General features: G+C 37.3%; 1 protein-coding gene across 3 annotated transcripts in view; it reads right to left on the bottom strand.

Moving 5' to 3' along the window:
* ADAMTS20 (ADAM metallopeptidase with thrombospondin type 1 motif 20) overlaps positions 1 to 25,832 on the bottom strand; it is a 195,624-nt gene that overhangs the window by 157,310 nt on the left and 12,482 nt on the right. For all 3 annotated transcript variants that reach the window (XM_007168333.2, XM_057557413.1, XM_057557412.1), the window contains exon 3: positions 19,714 to 19,876. In XM_007168333.2, the coding sequence (XP_007168395.2) occupies positions 19,714 to 19,876 (163 nt within the window). The remainder of the gene's footprint in view (positions 1 to 19,713; positions 19,877 to 25,832) is intronic.

Raw genomic sequence — 25,832 nt, 5'->3', positions numbered from 1 at the left:
GTGGCATAACAAAGAGATGAATTCATATTTCCTCAATATCAATTATTACATCTGAATTCCACATCACATGACTCTTCTAAAAGTCATATGTGGGTAATACATGCAGAATGTTAAGAATTTAGTAACCAAGGTCATAATGGAAAATCCTGCCTCCTACAAAATTAAAAGAGGAACTAGCTAGTCATACTAATGAAAATACGGGGTCTAGTCTTCTTTGCATTACAGAATCATAGAGTTGAGCCAAGATTTGGATATAAAGGGATTCAGCTCGACCTTGCATAGACTTGAGACAGACATGGTACTGTCATTTTACTCTACTGGCCCTCAGAGAGAAGAAAAGAGGGCACTGGAAACCCCCAAATTACTCCCATTAATCCTATATCCAGCAAGAAATTCTAGTTCCTTCTGCTATGTGTGCTGACAGGGCAAAGGGCACAGTGGTCAAATATTACAGAGTAAATACCCTTTCTTCTTCCATATTCTCAAGAAGTCAACCCTAGGGGCTTAATCTAAAGGTGTAGAAGACAATTTCCCTAACAAGCTGCTCAAGGATTCTTGCATAGATCAAGAGCTGAGGGACTTCCCTGGTGGTCCAGTGGCTAAGACTCGGCACTCCCAATGCAGGGGGCCCAGGTTCAATCCCTGGTCAGGGAATTAGATCCCACATGCTGCAACTAAGAGTTCGCATGCCACAGCTAAAGATCCCGCACATGCTGCAACTAAAGATCCCATATGCTGCAACTAAAGATCCCACATGCTGCAACTAAGACCTGGTGCAGTCAAATAAATAAATAATTTTTTTTAAAAGAGTTGAAAACAGGCACATATTCATTCATAAATTCAAAACCTTTAAGTTTTTTTTAATGGAAAGGAATACACACCAGTTGTCTCTTTTCAGCTTTTGGCATCCCAACCTCTACACTTGATGGTTATAAAAGAGGAACACTTGTATTGCCCTTTGCATTTTATGCCTTTTCACATCTTCAAATCCTATCCCTTATCAGAAATTCTAAGCAAAGTGAGACTAAGACAAACTAACCAACCAACACAAATATCAGAAGAATTTAGATGGACAATTACATATATAACAATGTGATCTTCCAAACTCCTACTCCATTACTGCTTGAAAAGGTGTTTGAAAATCTTATCAATGAGTTAAATTTATACCCTAGGAACTGAACATGTAAATGAAATGCATCACTTCATTCTTTAAAGAAAAATTAGTTATTCAGAATTCATGCTGAACACTACATATCACACTGATATGTAGTGAGTTTATTTTGCAAGGGTGCAGGGCTGCTAAAATTAGAATATAGCATAATGCTATTAAAATGGACACCAGTACAGAATTCTACCTTATCAATCTTATCTTCTTGTTTTCAGATGAGCCTTCATGGCAAGCCACTCCTAAACCACATCCACTTACTATTATTTAACAGTAGATAACATAACTCCCTCTGTTTTTCAAACTTTGCATGAGTTGCTCCTAGAGCTCGGGTTTTCCCACATTATCTGACAATCTGGTTCATGTGGAATCATTCCAGGACTGCCTTGGGGTAATTTTAAGTACTAAGCGTTGTAAAACACCTCCCAAAGTGCAAAGTTAGTTCAAAGTAGGCACTTATATAAGCATTACGCCCTGTTTGCTCTATCAATTCAAGTATTGATATAACACTATTTTCTACACTATTACTAAATAACTCATTAAAATCTTAGATGAGCACTTCCTTTTGTGTTATTAACTATAGTTTATGTCTTGGATATTTTTGGAAAATAAAGTTATAACTCATAAAAATCTAAAATGTAATCTAAGGTTATACTTTAACTCATTCTTTATTCCAATGCTACTCTGGTCATTACAGTTTATTTCTTAAAATATATATCTACTTCTCCTGACTAAAATTCCTGAAACAGCTTTGACTGAAAATAGAATTCTTATATGAAATATTCTTTGAACCTTTAATATTTGCTTGAAAGATTTTTTAAAATAAGGACTATTAAAGGTGTTTTCCAAAGTAAATATAACACTGAAAAACTTAGAGATATAATTAAAAGATAGTCATTAAATGAATATAAAATGTTAAAAATTAAAATTTTATGTGATATCTTAATAGATATATGGAATCAGTTTTTATTCACATTGCTTTTGTAAAAGCTTCTATTAAGTCCAGTATTTGTAGTTTTTGACAAAAGTGGGAAAAAAATCCAACTTTGAAATTAGATAGATTGAACTCATATTTTCAAGCAGGTATTTTATTTTATGCTACACCTCAGAATTTAACACATCACCACTTTCTGAAAGAATGTTCCCATCAGTCTTACACCAGGAAGCGACTGTAACATCCAGGTACATTTGTATTTATGCAAAAGAAGTTGCAAACTGCAGCCTGACAGATCAGAGTGGGAAGGGAGTTTTTCGCTTCAGTTTTCTGGCTCTCTTCCAAGGAAGAAAAGCCCAAGGAAGAAGCCTTCTTGGGGTAGATCCAGAGATCTGGATGTTCTCCACATGTAACAGTGTATCTGTCACTGACCTGGCCATTGGCCCAACTTTCACTCCGGCAGTAATGATCTTCACAAATAGCGGAACACAGGCTGAGACCAGCCAAGAACATGGCCCATCCTTGTGCAGTTTTCCCCTACATTTGTACTCATTGTGAGAGCAGCCCAGTCTCATGTCTCAATGTCTTTAAGCAGGGCTGCTTTTGAATGCTGCAATTCTGAATTGGATTTTAATTGCAAATAATTAGAATCTTGCACCCTCTTCATGAGGAAAGCATAATGTGACTCAACAGTAGCAAGCCAAAGATAAAAATTTACTTCACTAAGCATTTGCAGTTAAGTCATGTGTTTGGTAGATCAAAAGAAAACTGTAAAATGAGCTACCTGGCTGATTAGTAATCTAATACTTTAGATAGAAAAGTTTACACTTATTGCTCTCCACAAACCTATTGACTTATTGACTTCTCTCCTTTACCTGATGAGTAATCTAAAAGAATATCAAGTGTATAAAACAAAAATGATTATACAGCTCATATTCCATGGTCCACCATTTTAATCATTCTTTTCAATAGGCCCTCATATTCCTCGCTCTTTTCTATGCAAAAATGGAAAAAATTACAAACCATATTCATTCATGAACATAGATGTAGAAAGTCTAAAGAAAATATTAGCAAACCTAGTCTGATAAGAACCCAAGCCAGACTTGCCATTTGAGAATCAAATAACTGAACAAAGGGGGAAAATATGATCACCTTGGTACATGCAGCATAAAATGTTTTGATAAAATTCAATATCCATTCATAATAAAAGTTCTTAATAAAGCAGGTGTTCAGGGTAACTTTCTTAATCAGATAAAAATAGATTTTTCTTCCTAAGAAAAACATACATTTTGTTGTAGACACTGTACACATCAGAACAGGTCAAAAGCTTTCATTCCAAAATTGGTGATGAGGCAAGGATTTTCACCATTGCCATTTCCATTCAACATTGTTCTAGAAATCCTAGCCAGTGCATTGAAGCAAGAAAAGAAATAAAATGTTGAAATAATCTTTCAAAGGAAGAAATAAAACTGTCTTATATGACTGTTCACGTACAAAATCCAAAAGTATGAACAGATAAACTATTAGAATATATGAGCACAGTTGCTAAATATAAGATCGATATAGGGACTTCCCCCGTGGCACAGTGGTTAAGAATCCACCAGCCAATGCAGGGGACATGGGTCCAAGTCCTGGTCCGGGAAGATCCCACATGATGTGGAGCAACTAAGCCTGTGAGCCACAACTACTGAAGCCCACGTGCCTAGAGCCCATGCTCCACAACAAGAGAAGCCGCCACAATGAGAAGCCCACACACCGCAATGAAGAGCAGCCCCCACTTGCCGCAACTAGAGAAACCCCACACGCAGCAACAAAGACCCAACGCAGCCAAAAATAAAATAAATTTTAAAAATAAAAAAATAAAGATCAATATAAACTTTGCCTGCATTTTTATGTACAATAATTAAAAGATGAAATTTTTTAAATTATACCATTTACAATAGTGTCAAAACTGACCAAATACCCAGGAAGAAAACAAAGATACAAGACCTCTACAAAGAAATCTATAAAATATTAAATGGGAAATTAAGCAAGAATATATGGATATGCCATACTGATGGATTAGAAGACGATATTAGAAAGATGTCACTGCTCCAAATTGATCTATTGTTGCAATTAAATCCAATCAAAATCCCTTTTTTTCCTTTTGTGGAAACCAACAAGTTGATTCTAAAATACATATATGTAAATGTAAAGGGTCATTTACATATAACAAGGACTTGTCCTACCACATTTCAAGACTTATAATAGAGCTATAATATTTTTAGGACTATTTTTAGCAACATTGTTTTTGGTGTTGGCACAACGACAGATATATAGATCAATGGAAGAAAAAATACTATGCGAAACAGATCGACATATAAGGACACTTTTCAGAATAAATGTTATGCTAAATGTTTTCAATTTCTATGAAATACCTCAATTAACTTTTACACAAAATAAACTTATTTACACTGCTTTTCGTAGTTTTAGTAAGTCCACTATTTCTGGATTTTGACAAAAGGAATAAATCAAAATTTGAAATTGATAGATTGAGCTCTTAATTTCAAAGATTTATTTTATTTTATTTTATTTTTTATTTTATTTTATGCTACATTCCAAAGTTTAATATATCATCTTTTCTATGAAGGTTTTCACCATTGACAGGATTAGTCCTCAACAAGGAAAGCCTAAAGATAGTTCATCTAAGTCTCCTTTATAATACCTTAATTTTATGAGTTTTATTCCTGAAAATATTCTGGAACCCATTCCAGTCAGCACAACAGTTAGGGTCACCAATCATCTCTACTTTGCAAAATCCAATAATCAGTTCTAAATCTTCATGATCTTTGAATTCTCAGCATCATTTAGCTAATTAATCAGTCCTACCTTTTTGAAAATTTTTTTCACTTGGCTTTGGGGTACACATTCCTCAGGGTTCTCTTTAATTATCACCATGGCCTCTACTTTTCAGTCTTCCTAGTTTTCTCCTCATCTCCCCAACTGTTAAAAATCGACATGCCCCATAGTACAGTCCTCGGACGTTTTCTCTTCTCTATCTAATCCATTACCTATGCAATTTCATACAAACTTATCTTTAAATATCACTTACGGTCTGACTCCCAAATTATTATCCCAAGCTCAGACTCCCCTACTGAGCTCCCAACTCATATTTTCTATTGCCTACCTGACTATTCTCCCTTTGGATACCTAATTGGCACCTTAAATTCAAAATGTCTAAAACCTAATTCCTGTTATTCCCTCCTAACCTGTGGTTCCTTCAGACTTCCCCATCTTAGCAAGTGACAACTCCATCCTTCCATTTGTTCAGGCAAAACAAACAAACAAACATAAAACTTAGAATTAGGGGCTTCCCTGGTGGCACAGTGGTTGAGAATCTGCCTGCTAATGCAGGGGACACAGGTTCGAGCCCTGGTCTGGGAAGATCCCACATGCCGCGGAGCAACTGGGCCCACAACTACTGAGCCTGTGCGTCTGGAGCTTGTGCTCTGCAACAAGAGAGGCCACGACAGTGAGAGGCCCATGCACCGCGATGAGGAGTGGCCCCCACTAGCCGCAACTAGAGAAAGCTCTCGCACAGAAAACGAAGACCCAACACAGCCAAAAATAAAGAAAGAAAGAAAGAAGCTTTCATTTAAAACAAAACAAAACTTCGAATTATCTGTGACAATTTTTACTGTCAACCCTCACCCTTAACCCACCTATCAGCTTGACAATTAAAATGTACAGAGTGAGACCTTCAAGATGGTGGACGAGTAAGACATGGAGATCGCCTTCCTCCCCACAAATACATCAGAAACACATCTGCATGTGGAACAACTCCTACAGAACAGCTACTGAATGCTGGCAGAAGAACTCAGACATCCCAAAAGGCAAGAAACTCCCCACGTACATGGGTAGGGCAAAAGAAAAAAGAAAAAACAAAGACAAAAGAATAGGGACGGGCCCTGCACCAGTGGGAGGGAGCTGTGAAGGAGGAAAGGTTTCCACACACTAGGAAGCCCCTTCGCAAGCTTTAAATGATACATTAAACAAGATGGACTTAATTGATATTTACAGGACACTCCATCCAACAACAACAGAATACACTTTCTTCTCAAGTGCTCATGGAACATTCTCCGGGATAGATCATATCTTGGGTCACAAATCAAGCCTTGGTAAATTTAAGAAAATTGAAATTGTATCAAGTAACTCTTCTGACCACAACGCTATGAGACTAAATATCAATTACAGGAAAAAAATCTGTAAAAAATACAAACACATGGAGGCTAAACAATACACTACTTCATAACCAATAGATCACTGAAGAAATCAAAGAGGAAATCAAAAAATACCTATAAACAAATGACAATGCAAACACGACGACCCAAAACCTATGGGATGCAGCAAAAGCAGTTCTATGAGGGAAGTTTATAGCAACACAATCCTACCTTAAGAAACAAGAAACATCTCAAATAAACAACCTAACCTTACACCTAAAGCAATTAGAGAAAGAAGAACAAAAAAAACCCAAAGGTAGCAGAAGGAAAGAAATTATAAAGATCAGAGCAGAAATAAATGAAAAAGAAATGAAGGAAACAATAGCAAAGATCAATAAAACTAAAAGCTGGTTCTTTGAGAAGATAAACAAAGTTGATAAACCATTAACCAGACTCATTAAGAAAAAAAGGAGAAGACTCAAATCAATAGAATTAGAAATGAAAAAGGAGAAGTAACAACTGACATGTCAGAAACACAAAGGATCATGAGAGATTACTACAAGCAACTCTATGCCAATAAAATGGACAACCTGGAAGAAATGGACAAATTCTTAGAAAAGCACAACCTTCGGAGACTGAGCCAGGAAGAAATGAAAATATAAACAGACCAATCACAAGCACTGAAATTGAAACTGTGATTAAAAACCTTCCAACAAACAAAAGCCCAGGACCAGATGGTTTCACAGGCAAATTCTATCAAACATTTAGAGAAGAGCTAACACCTATCTTTCTCAAAGTCTTCCAAAATATAGCAGAGGGAGGAACACTCCCAAAGTCATTCTACGAGGCCACCCTGATACCAAAACCAGACAAAGATGTCACAAAGAAAGAAAACTACAAGCCAACATCACTGATGAACATAGATGCAAAAATCCTCAACAAAATACTAGCAAACAGAATCCAATAGCACATTTAAAGTATCACATAACATAATCAAGTGGAGTTTATCCCAGGAATGCAAGGATTCTTCAATATACGTAAATCAATCATTGTGATACACCATATTAACAAACTGAAGAATAAAAACCATATGATCATCTCAATAGATGCAGAAAAAGCTTTAGACAAAATTCAACACCTATTTATGATAAAAATCCTCCAGAAAGTAGACATAGAGGGAAGTTACCTCAACATAATCAAGGCCATATATGACAAACCCACAGCCAACATTGTTCTCAATGGTGAAAAACTGAAACCATTTCCACTAAGATCAGGAACAGGACAAGGCTGCCCACTCTCACCACTATTATTCAACATAGTTTCGAACTTTTAGCCACAGCAGTCAGAGAAGAAAAAGAAATAAAAGGAATCCAAATCGAAAAAGAATAAATAAAGCTGTCACTGTTTGCAGATGACATGATATTATACATAGAGAATCCTAAAGATGCTACCAGAAATCTGCTAGAGTTAATCAATGAATTTGGTAAAGTAGCAGGATACAAAATTAATGCACAGAAATCTCTTGCATTCCTATACACTAATGATGAAAAATCTGAAAGTGAAATTAAGGAAACACTCCCATTTACCATTGCAACAAAAAGAATAAAATACCTAGGAATAAACCTACCTAAGGAGACAAAAGACCTGTATGCAGAAAACTATAAGACACTGATGAAAGAAATTAAAGATGATACAAATGGAGAGATATATCATGTTCTTGGATTGGAAGAATCAACATTGTGAAAATGGCTATACTACCCAAAGCAATCTACAGATTCATTGCAATCCCTATCAAACTACCACTGGCATTTTTCTCAGAACTAGAACAAAAAATTCACAATTTGTATGGAAACACAAAAGACCCCAAATAGCCAAAGCAATCTTGAGAAAGAAAAACGGAGCTGGAGGAATCAGGCTCCCTGACTTCAGAGTATACTACAAAACTACAGTAAACCAGACAGTATGGTATTGGCACAAAAACAGAAATATAGATCAATGGAACAGGATAGAAAGCCCAGAGATATACCCACGCAAATATGGTCACCTTATCTTTGATAAAGGAGGCAAGAATATACAATGGAGAAAAGACAGCCTCTTTAATAAGTGGTGCTGTGAAAACTGGACAGCTTCATGTAAAAGAATGAAATTAGAACACTCCCTAGCACCATACACAAAAATAAACTCAAAATGGATTAAAGACCTAAGTGTAAGGCCAGACACTATCAAACTCTTAGAGGTAAACATAGGCAGAACACTCTATGACATAAATCACAGCAAGATCCTTTTTGACCCACCTCCTACAGAAATGGAAATAAAACCAAAAATAAACAAATGGGACCTAATGAAACTTAAAAGCTTTTGCACGGCAAAGGAAACCATAAACAAGATGAAAAGACAACCCTCAGAATGGGAGAAAATATTTGCAAATGAAGCAACTGACAAAGGATTAATCTCCAAAATTTACAAGCAGCTCATTCAGCTCAATATTAAAAAAACAAACAACCCAATCCAAAAATGGGCAGAAGTTGTAAATAGATATTTCTCCAAAGAAGATATACAGATTGCCAACAAACACATGAAAGAATGTTCAACAGCATTAATCATTAGAGAAATGCAAATCAAAACTCAATGAGGTATCATCTCACACCAGTCAGAATGGCTATCATCAAAGAATCTACAAACAATAAATGCTGGAGAGGGTGTGGAGAAAAGGGAATCCTCTTGCACTGTTGGTGGGAATGTAAATTGATACAGCCACTATGGAGAACAGTATGGAGGTTCCTTAAAAAATTAAAAATAGAACTACCATACGACCCAGTAATCCCACTACTGGGCATATACCCTGAGAAAACCATAATTCAAAAAGGGTCATGTACCACAGTGTTCACTGCAGCTCTATTTACAATAGCCAGGACATGGAAGCAACCTAAGTGTCCATCACAGATGAATGGATAAAGAAGATGTGGCACATGTATACAGTGGAATATTACTCAGCCATAAAAAGAAACAAAATTGAGTTATCTGTAGTGAGGTGGATGGACCTAGAGTCTGTCATACAGAGTGAAGTTAAGTCAGAAAGAGAAAAACAAATACCATATGCTAACACATATATATGGAATCTAAAAAAAAAAAAAAAATGGTCATGAAGAACCTAGGGGCAGGATGGGAATAAAGACGCACACCTACTAGAGAATGGACTTGAGGACACAGGGAGGGGGAAGGGTAAGCTGGGAGAAAGTGAGAGTGGCATGGACATATTTTCACTACCAAATGTAAAATCGATAGCTAGTGGGAAGCAGCCGCATAACACAGGGGGATCAGCTCGGTGCTTTATGAGCACCCAGAGGGGTGGGATAGGGAGGGTGGGAGGGAGGGAGATGCAAGAGGGAGGGGATATGGGGATATATGTATATGCATAGCTGATTCACTTTGTTATAAAGCAGAAACTAACACACCATGGTAAAGCAATTATACTCCAATAAAGATGTTTAATAAATAAATAAATTAATTAATTAATTAAAAGGTACAGAGTATGTGGCCACTTCTCACTAACTTCATGGCTATCACCCTAATTCAAGACATCATTTATCAACATGATTACTGCAATAGCCTCTAACCCTCTTTGCTTCTGCCCTTCTCCTAGCCTTACAGTATTCCTTACAACAATCTGAGTGATCCCTTTAAAATGTAGGCTGATCAGGTCACTCCTAAGTTCAAACTCCTACAATGGTTTCCAGTGTTAAAGTTATAGCCAAAGCCATTACTGTGACTTACAATGTTCTATGGGTTGAGGTGGGTTCACCATGAACCTAAAACAGGTTAACTTCTGATCTCTCACTTACAAAGTCCCTTTCAAAGACCTTGAAGGAACCCTAGAAATTTTGTATTCATAATTTCTCTATTATTTTTCTTAAAGAAGCCCCCCGCCCTTTGTTTAATCTTCAGGCCCCACAACCTGGATCCACCTACAACTATAGGATCTAGCCTCCCACTACCATGCTGACTTCATCTCCTACTACCGTCTCCCCCTCCCTCACAGCAACTGTACTTGTACAGGCTGGTCATGGTACGTGTTATGCAGCCCCAGAACCTTTGTCGCTTCAGTGAAGGAGGTACTCAATAAATATTTTATAAATGAATGAACAAATGAATAAACAAACCCATGTGTAGGGTAAAATTGAGACCTCATCCTCCAGAGTGATTGCTGTAGAACAAGGACCAGAGTCTCCTCTTAGCAGTCGCCTTCTTCTCCACTTATTAAATTCAACCCCACCCCAGAACGTGGAGCAGGGAAAACCTGCCCACACACACGTCACCACTACACTCTTCTTGCTTTTTCATTGTCCTTTCTTCTCCCGGCACACCACGAGATGGGAAACAGAAAGGGCAGGCTTTTTATTTATTGACCCTACATCATACATTTTCTCTTTCCAGCTGAACTATAAACCGAGTCCTCTAGGGCTAGCAGTGGATATACTACTACAGTAAAAGATAAAGAATTCAGAAATTTCTTCTATTTTCTTGTTGCACAAATTTTGAAAGTCACAACCTGAATATTAGCTTAGTCTTTCTATTTGCATTCTCTCCAACCCCCCAAAAAAAGCAGAGGTGTGGTCAGATAATCCAAGTTTGCTAGAATATATGTGAAATTATTGAATTTTCTGACAGTGGAAAAAATGAGTTAACTGAAAATTCTGGACAGTGGTACACTAAGAATAATATTACCAGTTCTCTTTCTTGTACCATAGCCTGTATTTTAGCTATTAATAACTCAGTCCTCTACCCATTCCATGTCTTTCAACATGAAGGTCAGCTACTAACCTATTAATGTCAGAAATAACCCCTTCATTCTGTACTTATCAATTGCTGGCATCTCCTTTTGCAGTGCTCAAAAGCACTTCAAACACAATTTTTCTAACCCCAGTATCACAACTGTCCATCCTGTGTTTCTGCATGTTATGGTTTTCTCTACCCAGCATTTATTCACCTAACTTCTTACAACACTCCCCAATTTCTCTTTGGGTATCTATCCCTGTCTATCCACTTAGTCTATAGTTCCAGCTACAGTGATCTGACCCCACCAGTAGGGTGGGTGTGGCTGATTACAGCTCTGTCTCCAATAACAGCAATTAACTCAGGCCAAGTCAGGCCAAACAAAATAATCAGACCCTATACCAGGAACTTTGTTTGAACTACTGGGGGAGACGACTCCCAATATCTATTGGATGGGTATTGAGTTAAAGCCCAAACACCTAATCCAGGTTTACAATGACCTTCACAAGCTTTCCCCTGCTGACCTCCCCAGCATCAGGTCATCTCACCGTCTCCTGGCATCCCATAGTTTTTACTAATTACTTTTAGTTCCCACATGGTTCTAGTACTGTCTCATCTCCAGGTGTTTATACATGCTGTTGCTTCCATATGAAATACTTCTCACTCTCTCCCTGACTAATCCCTACTCTTCTTTTGAGTCTCAGATAATGAGTTATTTTCTCCAGTAAGCTTCTATGACTTCCATATCTGAGTTAGGTTCTCTTTCTATGAGGCCCCAAATCATCTTCTGAATGAACCTCATCTTACATGCCTACCTGTAAGCGGTTATTTTAGTACTAACAATTCCTCAACTATTTACACAGCATTTATTATATGCATAACATATTTCAATAGTATTAGTTGCTGTGAGGAATGTAAATAAGGAAATAAAATGTAACCTTTTACTTTAAGGAGCATAAACAAAGAATCAGAAACTGAGAGGTAGGATAACAGAGCACATAAGAAATTTTAAAACAATGCAAGTGGTAATTATGTGCAGAATAAATAAAGTAGCCCCTAAATTGTGAGGCATTCTATGGGACATTCAAAAGCCTGTGTTCTTAGTCTTACAAAATCATGAGTAGGTACATTAACCACAGGAGAATGAATAAGATGCTAATTATAAGTAAAATGAATAGCAATTTTTAGTAAAGCAAGAACCTGTAATAAGATACAATTAGTAAAAGAGCTAAAAACTAATGACTCCATTCACATTTTTATCTCTGTAAGTGAAGAGCATCTAAATAAACTTCTACTTAGAGCAAAGGGATTTTTTTTAAAAAATTTGAGGAGACACATCTCATTGTAGAGGAAACATTAAGGAGAAAACTTCTTAAAGAACATGTGATTAAGTATGAAAGAAGCCAAAGAAAATACAAGGTGGTAGATCACTGAAGAACAAGCACTGTTGTAAGAAAGGGAAAATGGAGATGTATCCAATTCTAGCAGTGAGGCTTATATTACTGTCAAGTTAAAACACATAGAAACTTTACCAAGTTGCAAAGTGACTAAAATCCCTACAAGGAATTTCAAAACAAGAAGTAGACCAATCTAAAGCAAAGACGGAAAAGTTCTTAATGGAGGTGGAAGGGAAACACACACGCACAGTACATTTCAAAGAAGGATTAATAATCTCATTCCCACCTCAACAGTAGATTTCATGAACACATGAACCAGAACAAGTTGACATCAGGATTCCTAGCAACAAACAAGAAGCTCAAATTTTACAGTGAGATGTAATCAAATCTTAACAGAAATATGAGAAGTGGTTTGGCACTATTTTATTTAAGACTCTGATGTAGCTTACTTGCCAATCAGGGGTTATAACTATAATAGTTTCTCTTCTACCTCAAGATTCACAATTCTCCCTATTCATTCCCAAGCTAGTACAGAAACAACATCAAGAAAAAAAAACAATGCTTCAAAACTAGAAGAATGAATCATTATTTCTACCAGAAAGACATTCTCCAGTTTAAGGATATAGTATGAAATATGTAATCCCAACACAGAGAAAAAGATTTTTAAAAACTGTTTAATTCTAAAGAGTATGTAGTTTTCGGGTAGTCCTTTCTGGAAAGAACTATTGTTACCACAGTTAAAATATAGAGGATTTCAGTTACCTATCGTGATATATACATTTCAAAATACACCTGACAGACTGGATAAACATACCTTCTGGTTCCTAACATATTGGTTCCCTTCCTCATTTGCCCATTTCACAAAATTCACCCAATGTGGGAATCATTAACTTCACTATAAGTAAAACTAGACAATACAAGACTTCACAAATAAAATAGGACTTCAAAGCTCTGGGAATTGCCACAGGCCTAATAATGCAACACAAAATAAGCATCAAGTATAGCAGACTGATTCTTCTCTTTGGAATGCATTCTTAAACACACGCACATTTCACAATTATGGCAAAGCAGAGCACACAGCTGGCAAAACAGGTCAGCTAATAAAATAACCCTGTACGTGTGGAACAAACAATTGTCACAGCACCACAAGGTCTTCCCCTCACAGAAAACATGCATAAGTTGAGGATGATTATAGCTCAGAATTACTCTAAGGATCAGTGACATATGACTATGAAGAGTGCTTTGAAAAGCATAGAACCATATATATGTATCTTCCATTCCATAGCATTCACAGTCTCAAAATCTGAATAGGTCAAATTTCACAGTTTAGGATTTTTCTTTGGTTTGGGATGAAATTTAACTTAAGAACATTACTAGTACAGTAAGACTGAAGAATAGCCACTTAGGAAAATAATAAACTACTTTCACGCACTTTAGAATACTGATGAACAAATAAAGCAAAACAGGAAAACCTGAGTGGGTGAGGCAAATAATTTGTTATTCAAATATAAATCAGTCTTTTCTAGTTAATTGAATAAGGCTTTAAAAAGCAATACTTTTAAAATTTCCACTATAGCATGTGCTTGATTTAGACATAAATTTGGACACCAAAAGAATAAAGGCTTCTTTTGGGGGTGCAGGCGAAGAGCGAGATAGAAGAGAGAATGGCTTCGGATTTAGATGTATTGAGTCTAAGATGCTGCTGGGACATCCAAGAAAACATCGGCATCAGGCAGTTGTAAACCTGAGATTTCATCTCAAGACAAGCTGAATATAAACGTTTTTAAGTTCTCTAACATTTAAGTTAGTAGTTAAAATTAGAGAAGTACAAAAAATCACAGACTATATACGCAATGGTGTAAACTGGTGGCCAAGAAGAGCACTTTTAAAAAATGTTTAACTTAGAAGATGGTAAAGTAACAACAACCAGGAACTGAAATGGGAAGAAAGGTAAGAAAGAAGAGCAGCAAAGATGGACACAAAGTCTGTCAGAGAAGCCAAAGTTGATCAAGAGTGAGAAATAATCCCCCCAAATGATGTAACAGTAAGCCTGAGAGAGATGACTGCTTTTGGCCAGTAGAAGCTCATAAGAGATCTTTGAGGGGCTTCCCTGATGGCGCAGTGGTTGAGAATCTGCCTGCCAATGCAGGGGACACGGGTTCGAGCCCTGGTCTGGGAAGATCCCACACGCCGCGGAGCAGCTGGGCCCGTGAGCCACAATTGCTGAGCTTGCGCGTCTGGAGCCTGTGCTCCGCAACAAGAGAGGCCGTGATAGTGAGAGGCCCGCGCACCGCGATGAAGAGTGGCCCCCACTTGCCACAACTAGAGAAAGCCCTCGCACAGAAACGAAGACCCAAAACAGCCATAAATAAATAAATAAATATTTTTTAAAAAAAAAAGATCTTTGAGAGAGTAGTTTTAATAAAGGGTGGGCAAATGAGTGACATCTCTATAGTCATTTCTATAAATATTTAGAAGCTTGAGCTGACTCTTAAAAATACCAGTAACAAGTTATTAGTTCAAAATATTGGCCATGGTCATGGCCATATTTACAATCCTTTCTTCCTAGATTAATGGTACCTCCTTCTCTACCCACAATTTTTTTTTTTTTTAAAAGGATTTTCTTATTTATTTATTTATTTATTTATTTATTTTTGGCTGTGTTGGGTCTTCGGTTCGTGCGAGGGCTTTCTCCAGTTGCGGCAAGCGGGGGCCACTCTTCATCGCGGTGCGGGGACCGCTCTTCATCGCGGTGCGCGGGCCTTTCTCTATCGCGGCCCCTCCCGTCGCGGGGCACAGGCTCCAGACGCGCAGGCTCAGCAATTGTGGCTCACGGGCCCAGCTGCTCCGTGGCATGTGGGATCTTCCCAGACCAGGGCTCGAACCCGTGTCCCCTGCATTAGCAGGCAGATTCTCAACCACTGCGCCACCAGGGAAGCCCCTCTACCCACAATTTTATAAAATGTAATAAATGTCAGGAACCTTAGAAATCATTAAAAGATTGCAAGCTGGCAGCCAACGGGCCATATTCAGCTCTCATGTTTCTTTTTCCCCCACTTAAAAAAAAATCTTAGATTTTCAGCTTCTCTGTAAGATACAAAGGATCTGGTAATAATGGTCCCACACTTCCAATGCACATTTTGCAAGAAGCGTGTCTATTCCACTGCCCTAAGGACACCTCAACGTCCTAATGACACCTCACTTCACTCATTTCTGGTAACTGCGTTCCCCGTATCTGTGAGGTATCTAAGATAGAAACTCCTAAACTTGACTTAAATAGGAACCATTAAATTCATTAGCCATTCACTGCCTACTCTAGGTTAAGACCCAGAGAGGTTAAGGTCTCAAAGTCAGTTAGAGAACCAGAAGTAGAACTCTGTTCCCTGACTCCCAGCTTACTAAGTGAACCGTGGCTTCTGCTGACACTAAAGACCTCTGGGTTTCCCCAAACACATGCTGATTAATTATCTTTAAAGGAAAGGGAAATAATCTATATCTAAATATAATTTTATTAAGAAGACAATTCTCAGACATTCACAGAAATATCCAAATTGATCACTCACAAAAAAAAAAAATCTTTACCATATCATCAAAATTGAGGGAAATGCTTTAAGGAAATCATCTTTAATTTATTCTTTATGTGCACTTTACTTGTTTGACACGTCCTTTGTTGACAAGATAGCTGCTTTCTTGGATTCGGTCTTTCTGCTTTCAGTCTCTTCTTATTCAAATCAAAAGTTATCTTTAAAAATAATCTGCCAGCTGAGTAATACGTTATAAGAGAGGATGTGTCTGTGTTGGAAGTTCTTCATTTCCCCAGGGCTCATGGAATAGCCTACAAGACCCTTGGAGTCCTTTCCGGTCAGGCTGTGTGCCTTCACGGCGTCATCTTCCCTTACCTCCTACACCCTTCTTCACACACATCAGGACTCTGAAGACACAAATATTATTCCCCCTTATCTAGAGGTCTGTCCTAACCAACTGCTGTAGTTTTTGTAACTGATGAGATGGCATTAATCACAGGACCAAACTAACAGCCAAAGTTGTTTATATGTCCGCGACAGTCCAGCTTTCAACAAGCACACTGAAACCGTATTACGAACCTTCCGACCGCAAACCACAAATTGTGATCAGTGTTTCACTTCCTGCCCAACAGGAGACACCCTGTGTAACAACTTCCCATCACTGCAGAAACAAAGCCTTTGCCCATGCTTTTCCCTCCCTCCTTCGCCTCCTGACCAAGCTGGGTGCTTCTCCATGAGACCCAGGGGGGCATGTCCCCATCTCTTGGGGACTGAAAGTAATAAACTCTTCTTTCAAAGGCAGTTATCTCTATGTCTATCTTCTTAACATACTTAACTAAAACAAATCCCGCAGATGTTTTAATATAAGCCCATCCTCCTTTTTTTTTTTTTTTTCTTAGACAATACCGATAAATTCTTCACAGTGAAGATTAAATGGTTTAAATGTCACCTCCTTGGTGACACCCAGGGCAGTTTTTGTTGCTCAGCCGCTTGATCTGCTCCTAACACAGGTAGGGCAGCCTTCGCTCAGTTTTGCAATTTTTCTCTTTTTGTGTTTATTTGTACCCATTGGGCTTGGAGAACCTAAATGAAGAGAAGCACTCAAGTCTTACCCAGTTCCCTCCTTTACATATATTAAGGACTCAGTGAATAAATTTGCAATGGGAGAAAGGGAGCAAGGCTCACTGGGTCCCCTGAAGAACACAGACCCGCTCTGATCCGCCTTGGGGGCTAAACAACAGCAGAACCACACTTAACAGAATCCAGAGGTTTATTTTCATCCTGTCAGGCTTTTCAGGGCTTCCCTCTCCCTTGGGTTTTAATTTTGTTACTATGTGGTTGTGTGTTCATTTCATGGGTTTTATGGGCTTGTTTTGCTATTTCCACAGGATTTTACTTAGACTAAGCCTGATGTCTACCTGGGAACCTGGCATCCACAATGGCTTAGGTTTGGCTACCAAATATAATTCGTATGGCCTCAAGGCATGTGGTGAAATCTGATGTTAAAAACAACTTAATCTAATTCATCAAGGCTGAAGTCACTATGAATTACAACATTTTAGGGTTGTAATGAATTAAAATCAATAGAAATATGGGGGGAAATGACCTTTCCTTTTCCAATTAATCTTTTTGGTTCACGTGCTAAATCTTTAGGCTTACCTATGTGAAGAATTCTCCTGAATGAAGGTTTACCTTTAGAATATGTAAGATTCTGCAAGTATTTCTGAACAACAATGTGTGAACTGGGGAAGAGGAAAAAAGCCTTTGATAACATTTTACTAATTACATTTATAACTCTCCATTTTTACTAACAAGATGATGATTAACAGCTAAGTATTTAGGCCACTAATTGATTGCCTTTTTTAGTGATTAAAAATATGCATGTTAATTATACCTAAAAATGTAGGTAATTTAAGAACTGAAAAGAATGATACTACTTTTAACATTTTAGTAGATAAATGTTGTGGGAAATAATATCACGATTAAAAGTAAATCCCATAGCTTTCTACTTGCTTGTTATTTGTAGCTTTATAATAAATCTAACTTAGTATAAGTTTTTTGTTTTTTTAAACAAAAGGGCCTAGCTTTTCTTGAACCATTCTCTTTCTGATAATGAACACTGATTGTGAATGCAAAACCTTGCATATCATTATGTGAAACATTTATGCATTCAGAGTGTCTACTTGGTGGCTTTCTTCTTAAGAAGCTAAACAATTCATTAAACAAGCTGCTCCTGAATGGTAGATCAGAACAAGCATAAGCTGCCTTCTGTAGAGTTCTATTGTGGAGCTGTACCCATTTGTGTTTTCTTTGAAGCCACAAAAATGAAACCCTTATGCTCATATTAAAAGCATAAGAAAGGCATCTATTGTGTCAATAGATTTAAAACACGGCCTTAGACACAGTGAGAACCACTCCAAAATGGCACTCTTATAATAGCAAAGGTTAAGAAGTGCATTCCCAGGGAAAACCTTCAAAGGCCTACATATCATTATATCCCAAAACAGATGGCATTGCAGTGTTTGGAACTATAGTTTATGGACACCTACAATCTCAAATAAATCCTTTCTAATCCCACTCTTTTGTCTAGATTTTGTACTTTGATGATAACTGCAGGTTCTTTTCTCCATTCTTCATAGAGTGACAGAGTGACAAAATGATATAGTGAAGATTCATGTACATATATGGACACAACTCTTAATACAACTTCTATGCAATGTACAAGTATTCTACTAGCAACAGACTTACACTTTATAGAAACTGGCAATTCCTAGATTCTAATCTATGATAAATCATTAGTCTGAATTTTATAGGAAATAATGGAAAAAAACACATCTCTCTCATATATTGCTGAAAATATAAACTGATAAAAACCACTTTGCAAAACAATGTGTAGTTCTCTAGTATCTATGTGTATACTTTGGAAAAACTCAAACACAGGAGATGAGGACAAAAAATTTCACAGCAGCATTGTTTATAATAGCAAAAAACTGCAAATAACCCAAAAGCTCATCAACAGGAAAATGGATATGTGAACTGTGATATACTCAGCAATGAAAATGAACAGCTGCTACATGTACCCACGTGGATGAACCTCAGAAACAATGCTAAGCAAAAAAGTCCCAGAAGATGATCTGCAATGCTTCCTTCATGCAAATTTAAAAGCATGCAAAATCGAGCAACATGTTATTGTTACTTAGGTTCAGTTTTTTTTAATCATGTAAAATTCTGCTGAGAAAAATCATACTACTGTGACTAACAGACTGAAATAAAAGTTTTCTGATTCTTTGCTACAAATCTCATATACAGTGGACCCTTGAACAACACGGGTTAGAACTGCACGGGTCCACTTATGTGAGTTTTTTTCACTAAATTTGTACTACAGTACTACACAATCATGGTTGTTTGAATCCATGGATGGAGAACTGAATATAAGGAGGGCTGACTGTAAAGTTATACATGTATTTTCAACTGTGCGGGCATCAGTGCCCCTATCCACCATGCTGTGCAAGGGTCAACTCTACTGAATACATTTTTGGATTCAAATTTAGCCTACAACAAAATTGCCTACAGATAATTTCTACTGGATCCTTACAGGTCAAGAAAATTTATTAAAAATATCATATATATCAATATTTAAGGAAAATATGTAAATTCTAACCTGAAAAAGATTTAAATAGTGCCATATTTTTACCATAAAGAGTTTTACTTCATAGTTTACCTGAAACTTCACAAGGCTTGTGAGACTTCAGAAAATAGTTCCCCTTTAATTCCTGTCTGTATATAAGATGTGGCTTGTTATGATCATCTTCATGTTCACTCCCATCTGCCTTCATTATAGGTTCTAAGAAATATTCACCATCATGTGCTTTAAACGTTCCCATCTGGAAGTAAAGAAAATAAAAATTAATTTTCTTCTGTCACTAAGCAGAGAAAGCACGTTGTGTACCACAGGTTAAAATGAGAGCACAGAAACAAGACAGCCAGGGGTTCATTCACTCAATGCCATCAACTAAACATAATGTTTCTTTCCTGGCTCACTTCTCCCTCTTATGTATAAAGTCATGGAGACTGGATAATATTCCAATAAACCACGGTGAAATGACAGGTATTCCAGGTATAAAGAATAGCATAGGCAAAGGCATTAAAATGGCCAAAAGCTTAGCACATTCTAGAAGTAAGAAAGCCTCTTTGGCTTGGTCTATGTAAGGTAATAGAGTGAGACAAGACTTAAAAGGAAGGCTGGGGTCAGATGAAAGATCTTGAATGTGACGCTAGCAATTTAGAATTTGTAAGCAATGGAGAGCCATTGAAGAGTTTTCTCAAAGACCTGTCTCCTGAATTCCAGAATCCAACATCCAACTTGCTTTTTGACACTTCCTAGTAGCATTCTCAACCTCAACATGTCCAAAGCCAAACTCTTTCTTTTCAGTCCAAACCTGCTATTTCTTCAATGTTCCCTCTTTCAGTAAATGGCAACAGTATTATTCAGATAGCTTAGGACAAAAATCCTGAGAGAGAAACCAAGGATGGGTCTCTCTCAAATCCCACATTCAATTCATCTGCAAATGTAAATGGCTCAACCTTCAAGGTATAACTGAAATCTAACCGCTTCTCCCAAATTTTATCACTATATCCATGATCTAACCTAACTTTCTCTCCTTTCTGAACTAAATCAATAGCCCTCTATTGTCTCTACAGAGGAGTCACAGTAATTTTTAAGTCTAGATCACGTTGCTCTCAAGTCAAAAAAACAAACAAAAACAAAAAAGTAACATGACTTTTCATGTCATTCAGTAAGATTCAAATTCCTTACCATGGTCCACAATGTCCTGCGTGATCTGCCCACCCCTTTGCACCACCCGGTCCCTCCAAGCACACAGATGACCAACAGTTCTGACTTCACCTTCTCCCATTCTACCTTGGCTCATTCTACAGCTCCATTCCTGATGTCTTTGCTATTCCTCAAACATGACAAATATTCTCTCACCTCAGGACCTTTGCACTTTCTAAACCTGCCTCAAGCACTTTTCCCTGCTCGCTCCCACTATCATTTGTTTCAGGTCCCTACCCAACATTCATGACCCTATTTTAAAAAAAGGTCATGAAGAACCTAGTGGCAAGACGGGAATAAAGACACAGACCTACTAGAGAATGGACCTGAGGATACGGGGAGGGGGAAGGGTAAGACGTGACAAAGTGAGAGAGTGGCATGGACATATATACACTACCAAACGTAAAATAGATAGCCAGTGGGAAGCAACCACATAGCACAGGGAGATCAGCTTTGTGCTTTGTGACCACCTAGAGGGGTGGGATAGGGAGGGTGGGAGGGAGGGAGATGCAAGAGGGAAGAGATATGGGAACATATGTACATGTATAACTGATTCACTTTGTTATAAAGCAGAAACTAACACAACATTGTAAAGCAATTATACTCCAATAAAGATGTTAAAAAAAAAAAAAATGTTACCCAGCCTCCTACGTCTATCCCCACTATCCAGTTTCATTTTTCTCCATAATGCTTATCACTACCTGATAGATTATTATTTATATTTGTTTCTTGTCTGATACCATCCACTAAAATATAAGTCCATGAGAGTAGAGCTTTGCCTGTATTCTTCTCTGCGTGCCTGTCATGCCTACCACATAGCGGATATTGGATAACATATATTAAAGGCATGAATAAGACTGTAAGACATGGAACTTAATCTAGTGACACTGTATGGTAGAATACTAGCAGTTATAAGATAGAGGCTATAGCCCAGAAGAGAGGTAACAAAACCTGAATTATGGTGACAGTGATGGTATAGCAGTTGGAAGAGAAAGATTACAAGAGGCGAATGTCTGAGGAAAGCAGAAAAACAGACAGTGAGAAGGAGAACTTATGATAGAGATAGTTTTCTGGGAAAATATTATTTACCAAAATGACTCCAGAAATGTTAAAAATCCAAACAGACCCCTTTTCTACCAAACAATAGAAAAAGATGTCAGAGTTACATCACAAAAACTCCTGGCCTTGAAAATTTCATAGAGGAATTCCACCAAACCTTGAAAGAGCAGATAATTCCATTGTTATTTGAACTGTTACCAAAAATGAAAAAAAATCCAAGTTATTTTTATAAAGCTAGTGCAAACATATAGCAAAGCCTGGTAAAGACAGCACAAAACAAAACAACAACCCAGAAAAACAAAACAAATACAGGACAAGCTCACATATGAATATCAAGCTAAAAGTCTGAAACTGTATTAACAAACAAAAGTCAGTAATGTGTGAAAAATACATGACAAGATGGAGTTTATCATTAGAATGTAACTATGGCTCAATATTGGAAATCTTAATTCATCATAACCATTTACACAAATGGAAAAAAGATCACATGCCTTTTGAAAAAAATCACCAAACATTCTTGATCTTAAAAACATCAATAAAATATAAATAGGTAGATGCTCCCTTAACAAGATAAACTCTATCACAGCCCAAAGACAGTATCATGTATAACAAAGATACATGCAAGGCATTCCCACTTAGATCAGGAATATAAGGATGCCCAGTATCACCTGTCCTAGACAACAGAATTAGATAAAAGATTAGAAACATAAAATTGGAAAGGAAGAGTTAAAACTTTCATCTTCATAGGTAACATCAGTGTATACCTTAACAAATAAGAACTAACTGAAAAACTACTATAAAAACTAAGCAAATTCAGTGAGAAAATACACAGGCTTCAATAATATTCATGTGTATAAAAACCAGTAAGAAGATACTATGGAAGAAGCAATCCAATTTACAAAAAACAGGTTAAATGCCCAGGAATAAAACAAATTTGTCAGATTCCTGTAAAATGTCAAAGGTCTACTGGAGAACAAAGGAAGAGAACTTAGAAACCACTTGCCATGTTCCTCAATATAACAAGATCTCAAAAAAATACCAACAGATTTTTTAACATGTAAACTGCTTCCAAAGTACATACAGAAAAAAGAAATAACCAAGATAATTATAAGAAAACAGTGAGGTGGGACTAAGACTACAAGATATTAAAATATTATAAAGCCACATTAGTTAAATACTCCAATACTGGCATATGAGGAGACCAACGGACCAATGAACTGAAAAGAAAGGCAAGCAATAAATCCTAAACCATAGGACTTAGTATTATTAGTACATAGACTGCATCTCAAATCAATGAAGAAAGAGTATATTTAATAAATAGATTGCGACATGTGGGCAGACATCTGGACAAAATAATTTGGATACATCCCACACAGAATAAATTCCAAAGGGTCAGTGATGTAAACTTTTGAAATAAAACTGTAACAGCACTAGAAGGTAACATGAGAGAATACCCCTTTAACTTTGGAATAGGGAAGGTCATTCTAACCATGACTCAAAACCCATTAAAAAAAATGTTAAACTTCACTCAGGAAGAACAGAAATTAATACTAAACTGAGAAACCATTTTCACCTATGATACTAGCAAAATTCTAAAAGTTTTATAACATACTTCAAATGTGTCTGTGGAAAAACGGGCACTCTGATACACAGCTGTTGAAAATGTAAATTAGTGCAATCACAATGCAAAGCATTTAACAATATCTATCGCAATTACAAATGTGTTTGTTCTTTAACACAGCAGTTCCCCTTTGGAAAATTTATCCTACAGATACTGTACATTTCCACACATGTTGAGCTAACATAATTAAGGTTACTAACTACAGCACTGTTTTTAACAGCAAAATATGGGAACCAATTCAAAAGTCCACTGTTAAAGTATATTTACATAAACTATGGTATAACCATATAATGGAATATCTTGTGGTTATAGACAAAAAAGAATAAATATTTTATGTAGTGATATGGAAAGACCTCCAATACAATTATTATACCAAAATATAAAACTGTAAAACAGGATGTATAGTATACTACCATTTGTGTAATAAAGGAAGGAAAAAAAACTAAATATTTCTATTTGACTGGTTGCTACTAAAGAAATGCTAGAAGGATTCATTAGAAACAGTACAGGTAGGGCTTCCCTGGTGGCGCAGTGGTTGAGAGTCTGCCTGCCAGTGCAGGGGACACGGGTTCGAGCCCTGGTCTGGGAAGATCCCACATGCCACGGAGCAGCTGGGCCCGTGAGCCACGGCTGCTGAGCCTGCGCATCTGGAGCCTGTGCCCCGCGACGGGAGGGGCCGCGATAGAGAAAGGCCCGCGCACCGCGATGAAGAGCGGTCCCCGCACCGCGATGAAGAGTGGCCCCCGCTTGCCGCAACTGGAGAAAGCCCTCGCACGAACCGAAGACCCAACACAGCCAAGAATAAAATAAATAAATAAATAAATAAATAAATAAATAAGAAAATCCTTAAAAAAAAAAAAAAAAAAAGAAACAGTACAGGTAGAGGTGGGAGAAAGCAGATGGATTCAGGATGGACGAGGTATAGCGTCCTTTTCACTTCAGGTACTTCATATACGCTGTTCCCAATTCCCACCCTTCACCTCATATTCCTGCCACAGTCCTGTGCCTGGTGGACTCCATCTCATCGTTCAAGTCTCAGCTTCAAATAGCAACTACCCAGAAAGTTTTTCCTTTACCAGCTAACTAGGTAATCGCATCCCTACCCTTAATCCTGAAAATATATTACTTTTTTAGAGTTTACTACTGTTTGATTTCTTCAGAGCACTTACGATGTTGTATTTATATATTCGTTTGCTATTTATAACTGTTCTCCCTCATTAGACAGGCTTCATACAGGAAAAGACCTAGCCCTGAATTTACATTGCCTTATACAGTACCTGACACACAGCCAGCATGGTACACAGTAAATATCTGTTACACCAAGGAAGAGATTATTTCCTACTTTTTGTAAACTCAGCTTATGTTGAGCAGAAGTAGGACAAATCTGGACACGCAAGCTGGAGCTAGAATATGAACTCTTGAATGTAGGGATGTTATAGTAAAAAGAGTCCATAAGCAGGTGAGAAAAAAATTGCATTTTTATTACCATGAACCTATAACTGAAAGTTAGAATTTTCTTCAACTGTGAATGTAGGCAACAAATCCCAGTGATGTTGCCAGTGGAGAGCAGATATTTTCATCACATGAAGATGTTTGAGGTCTCAAAGTATTGTTTATGCTCAACAACTGTGTTATTAGATCTGCCATTAGATCTTATTTAATGTGTTAATAGGTAAAATTTTACATAACTATTTTTAATATCCTGATAACTGTATTTCAATAAAATTGGTTTATTTTGTCATTTATCTTAGGCACTTGAAAACATTCTGAGAAGGGCTCCATTGGTGAATTACCAACAGGTTTGAAGAGAAATGGGAGGAGGAAGGAGAGTCAAAGCAATAACTTCAGAAGATTAAATAATATCTTTGTGCAGCTGCTAAGACAGCAAGGGATGAAACAGAAAGAACTTGCACCCACTGGTAGTCAAGAGAGTGGAAAGAATCCCTCGAATGGTCAGCTCTGATCGATAAATCTCTTTCTCTAGTTTGGTGAGGCTGAATCATCGAGGGTAGGCATTTATCATAATTTGAATAGCTAACTCGGATCTATACAGCAGACATCATTCATATACACTTATAATTTATTTCCATCTAATAATAACTGAGGTAAGTTATTATTATCCCCACTTTACAGGTGAGACGAATGAGGAACAGTGAGGTTAAGTACCTTGTCCAAGTCTTACACCTAGTAAGTGACAGGACCAAGATGTGAGCCCAGTTAGGCTGGCTCCACAGTTCGTGCCTTAACCCAATGCACCGTGCTAGTGATCATACACCAATTCTGACAAACCCTACAAGACAGCTGACAAATATTTAATGAGCAGGCA

The sequence above is a fragment of the Balaenoptera acutorostrata genome, chromosome 11, assembly GCF_949987535.1.
Source record: "Balaenoptera acutorostrata chromosome 11, mBalAcu1.1, whole genome shotgun sequence".
NCBI classification, from domain to species: domain Eukaryota; kingdom Metazoa; phylum Chordata; class Mammalia; order Artiodactyla; family Balaenopteridae; genus Balaenoptera; species Balaenoptera acutorostrata.
The sequence above is the reverse complement of the archived record's forward strand: the minus strand, read 5'-3'. Positions and strand labels throughout refer to the sequence as shown.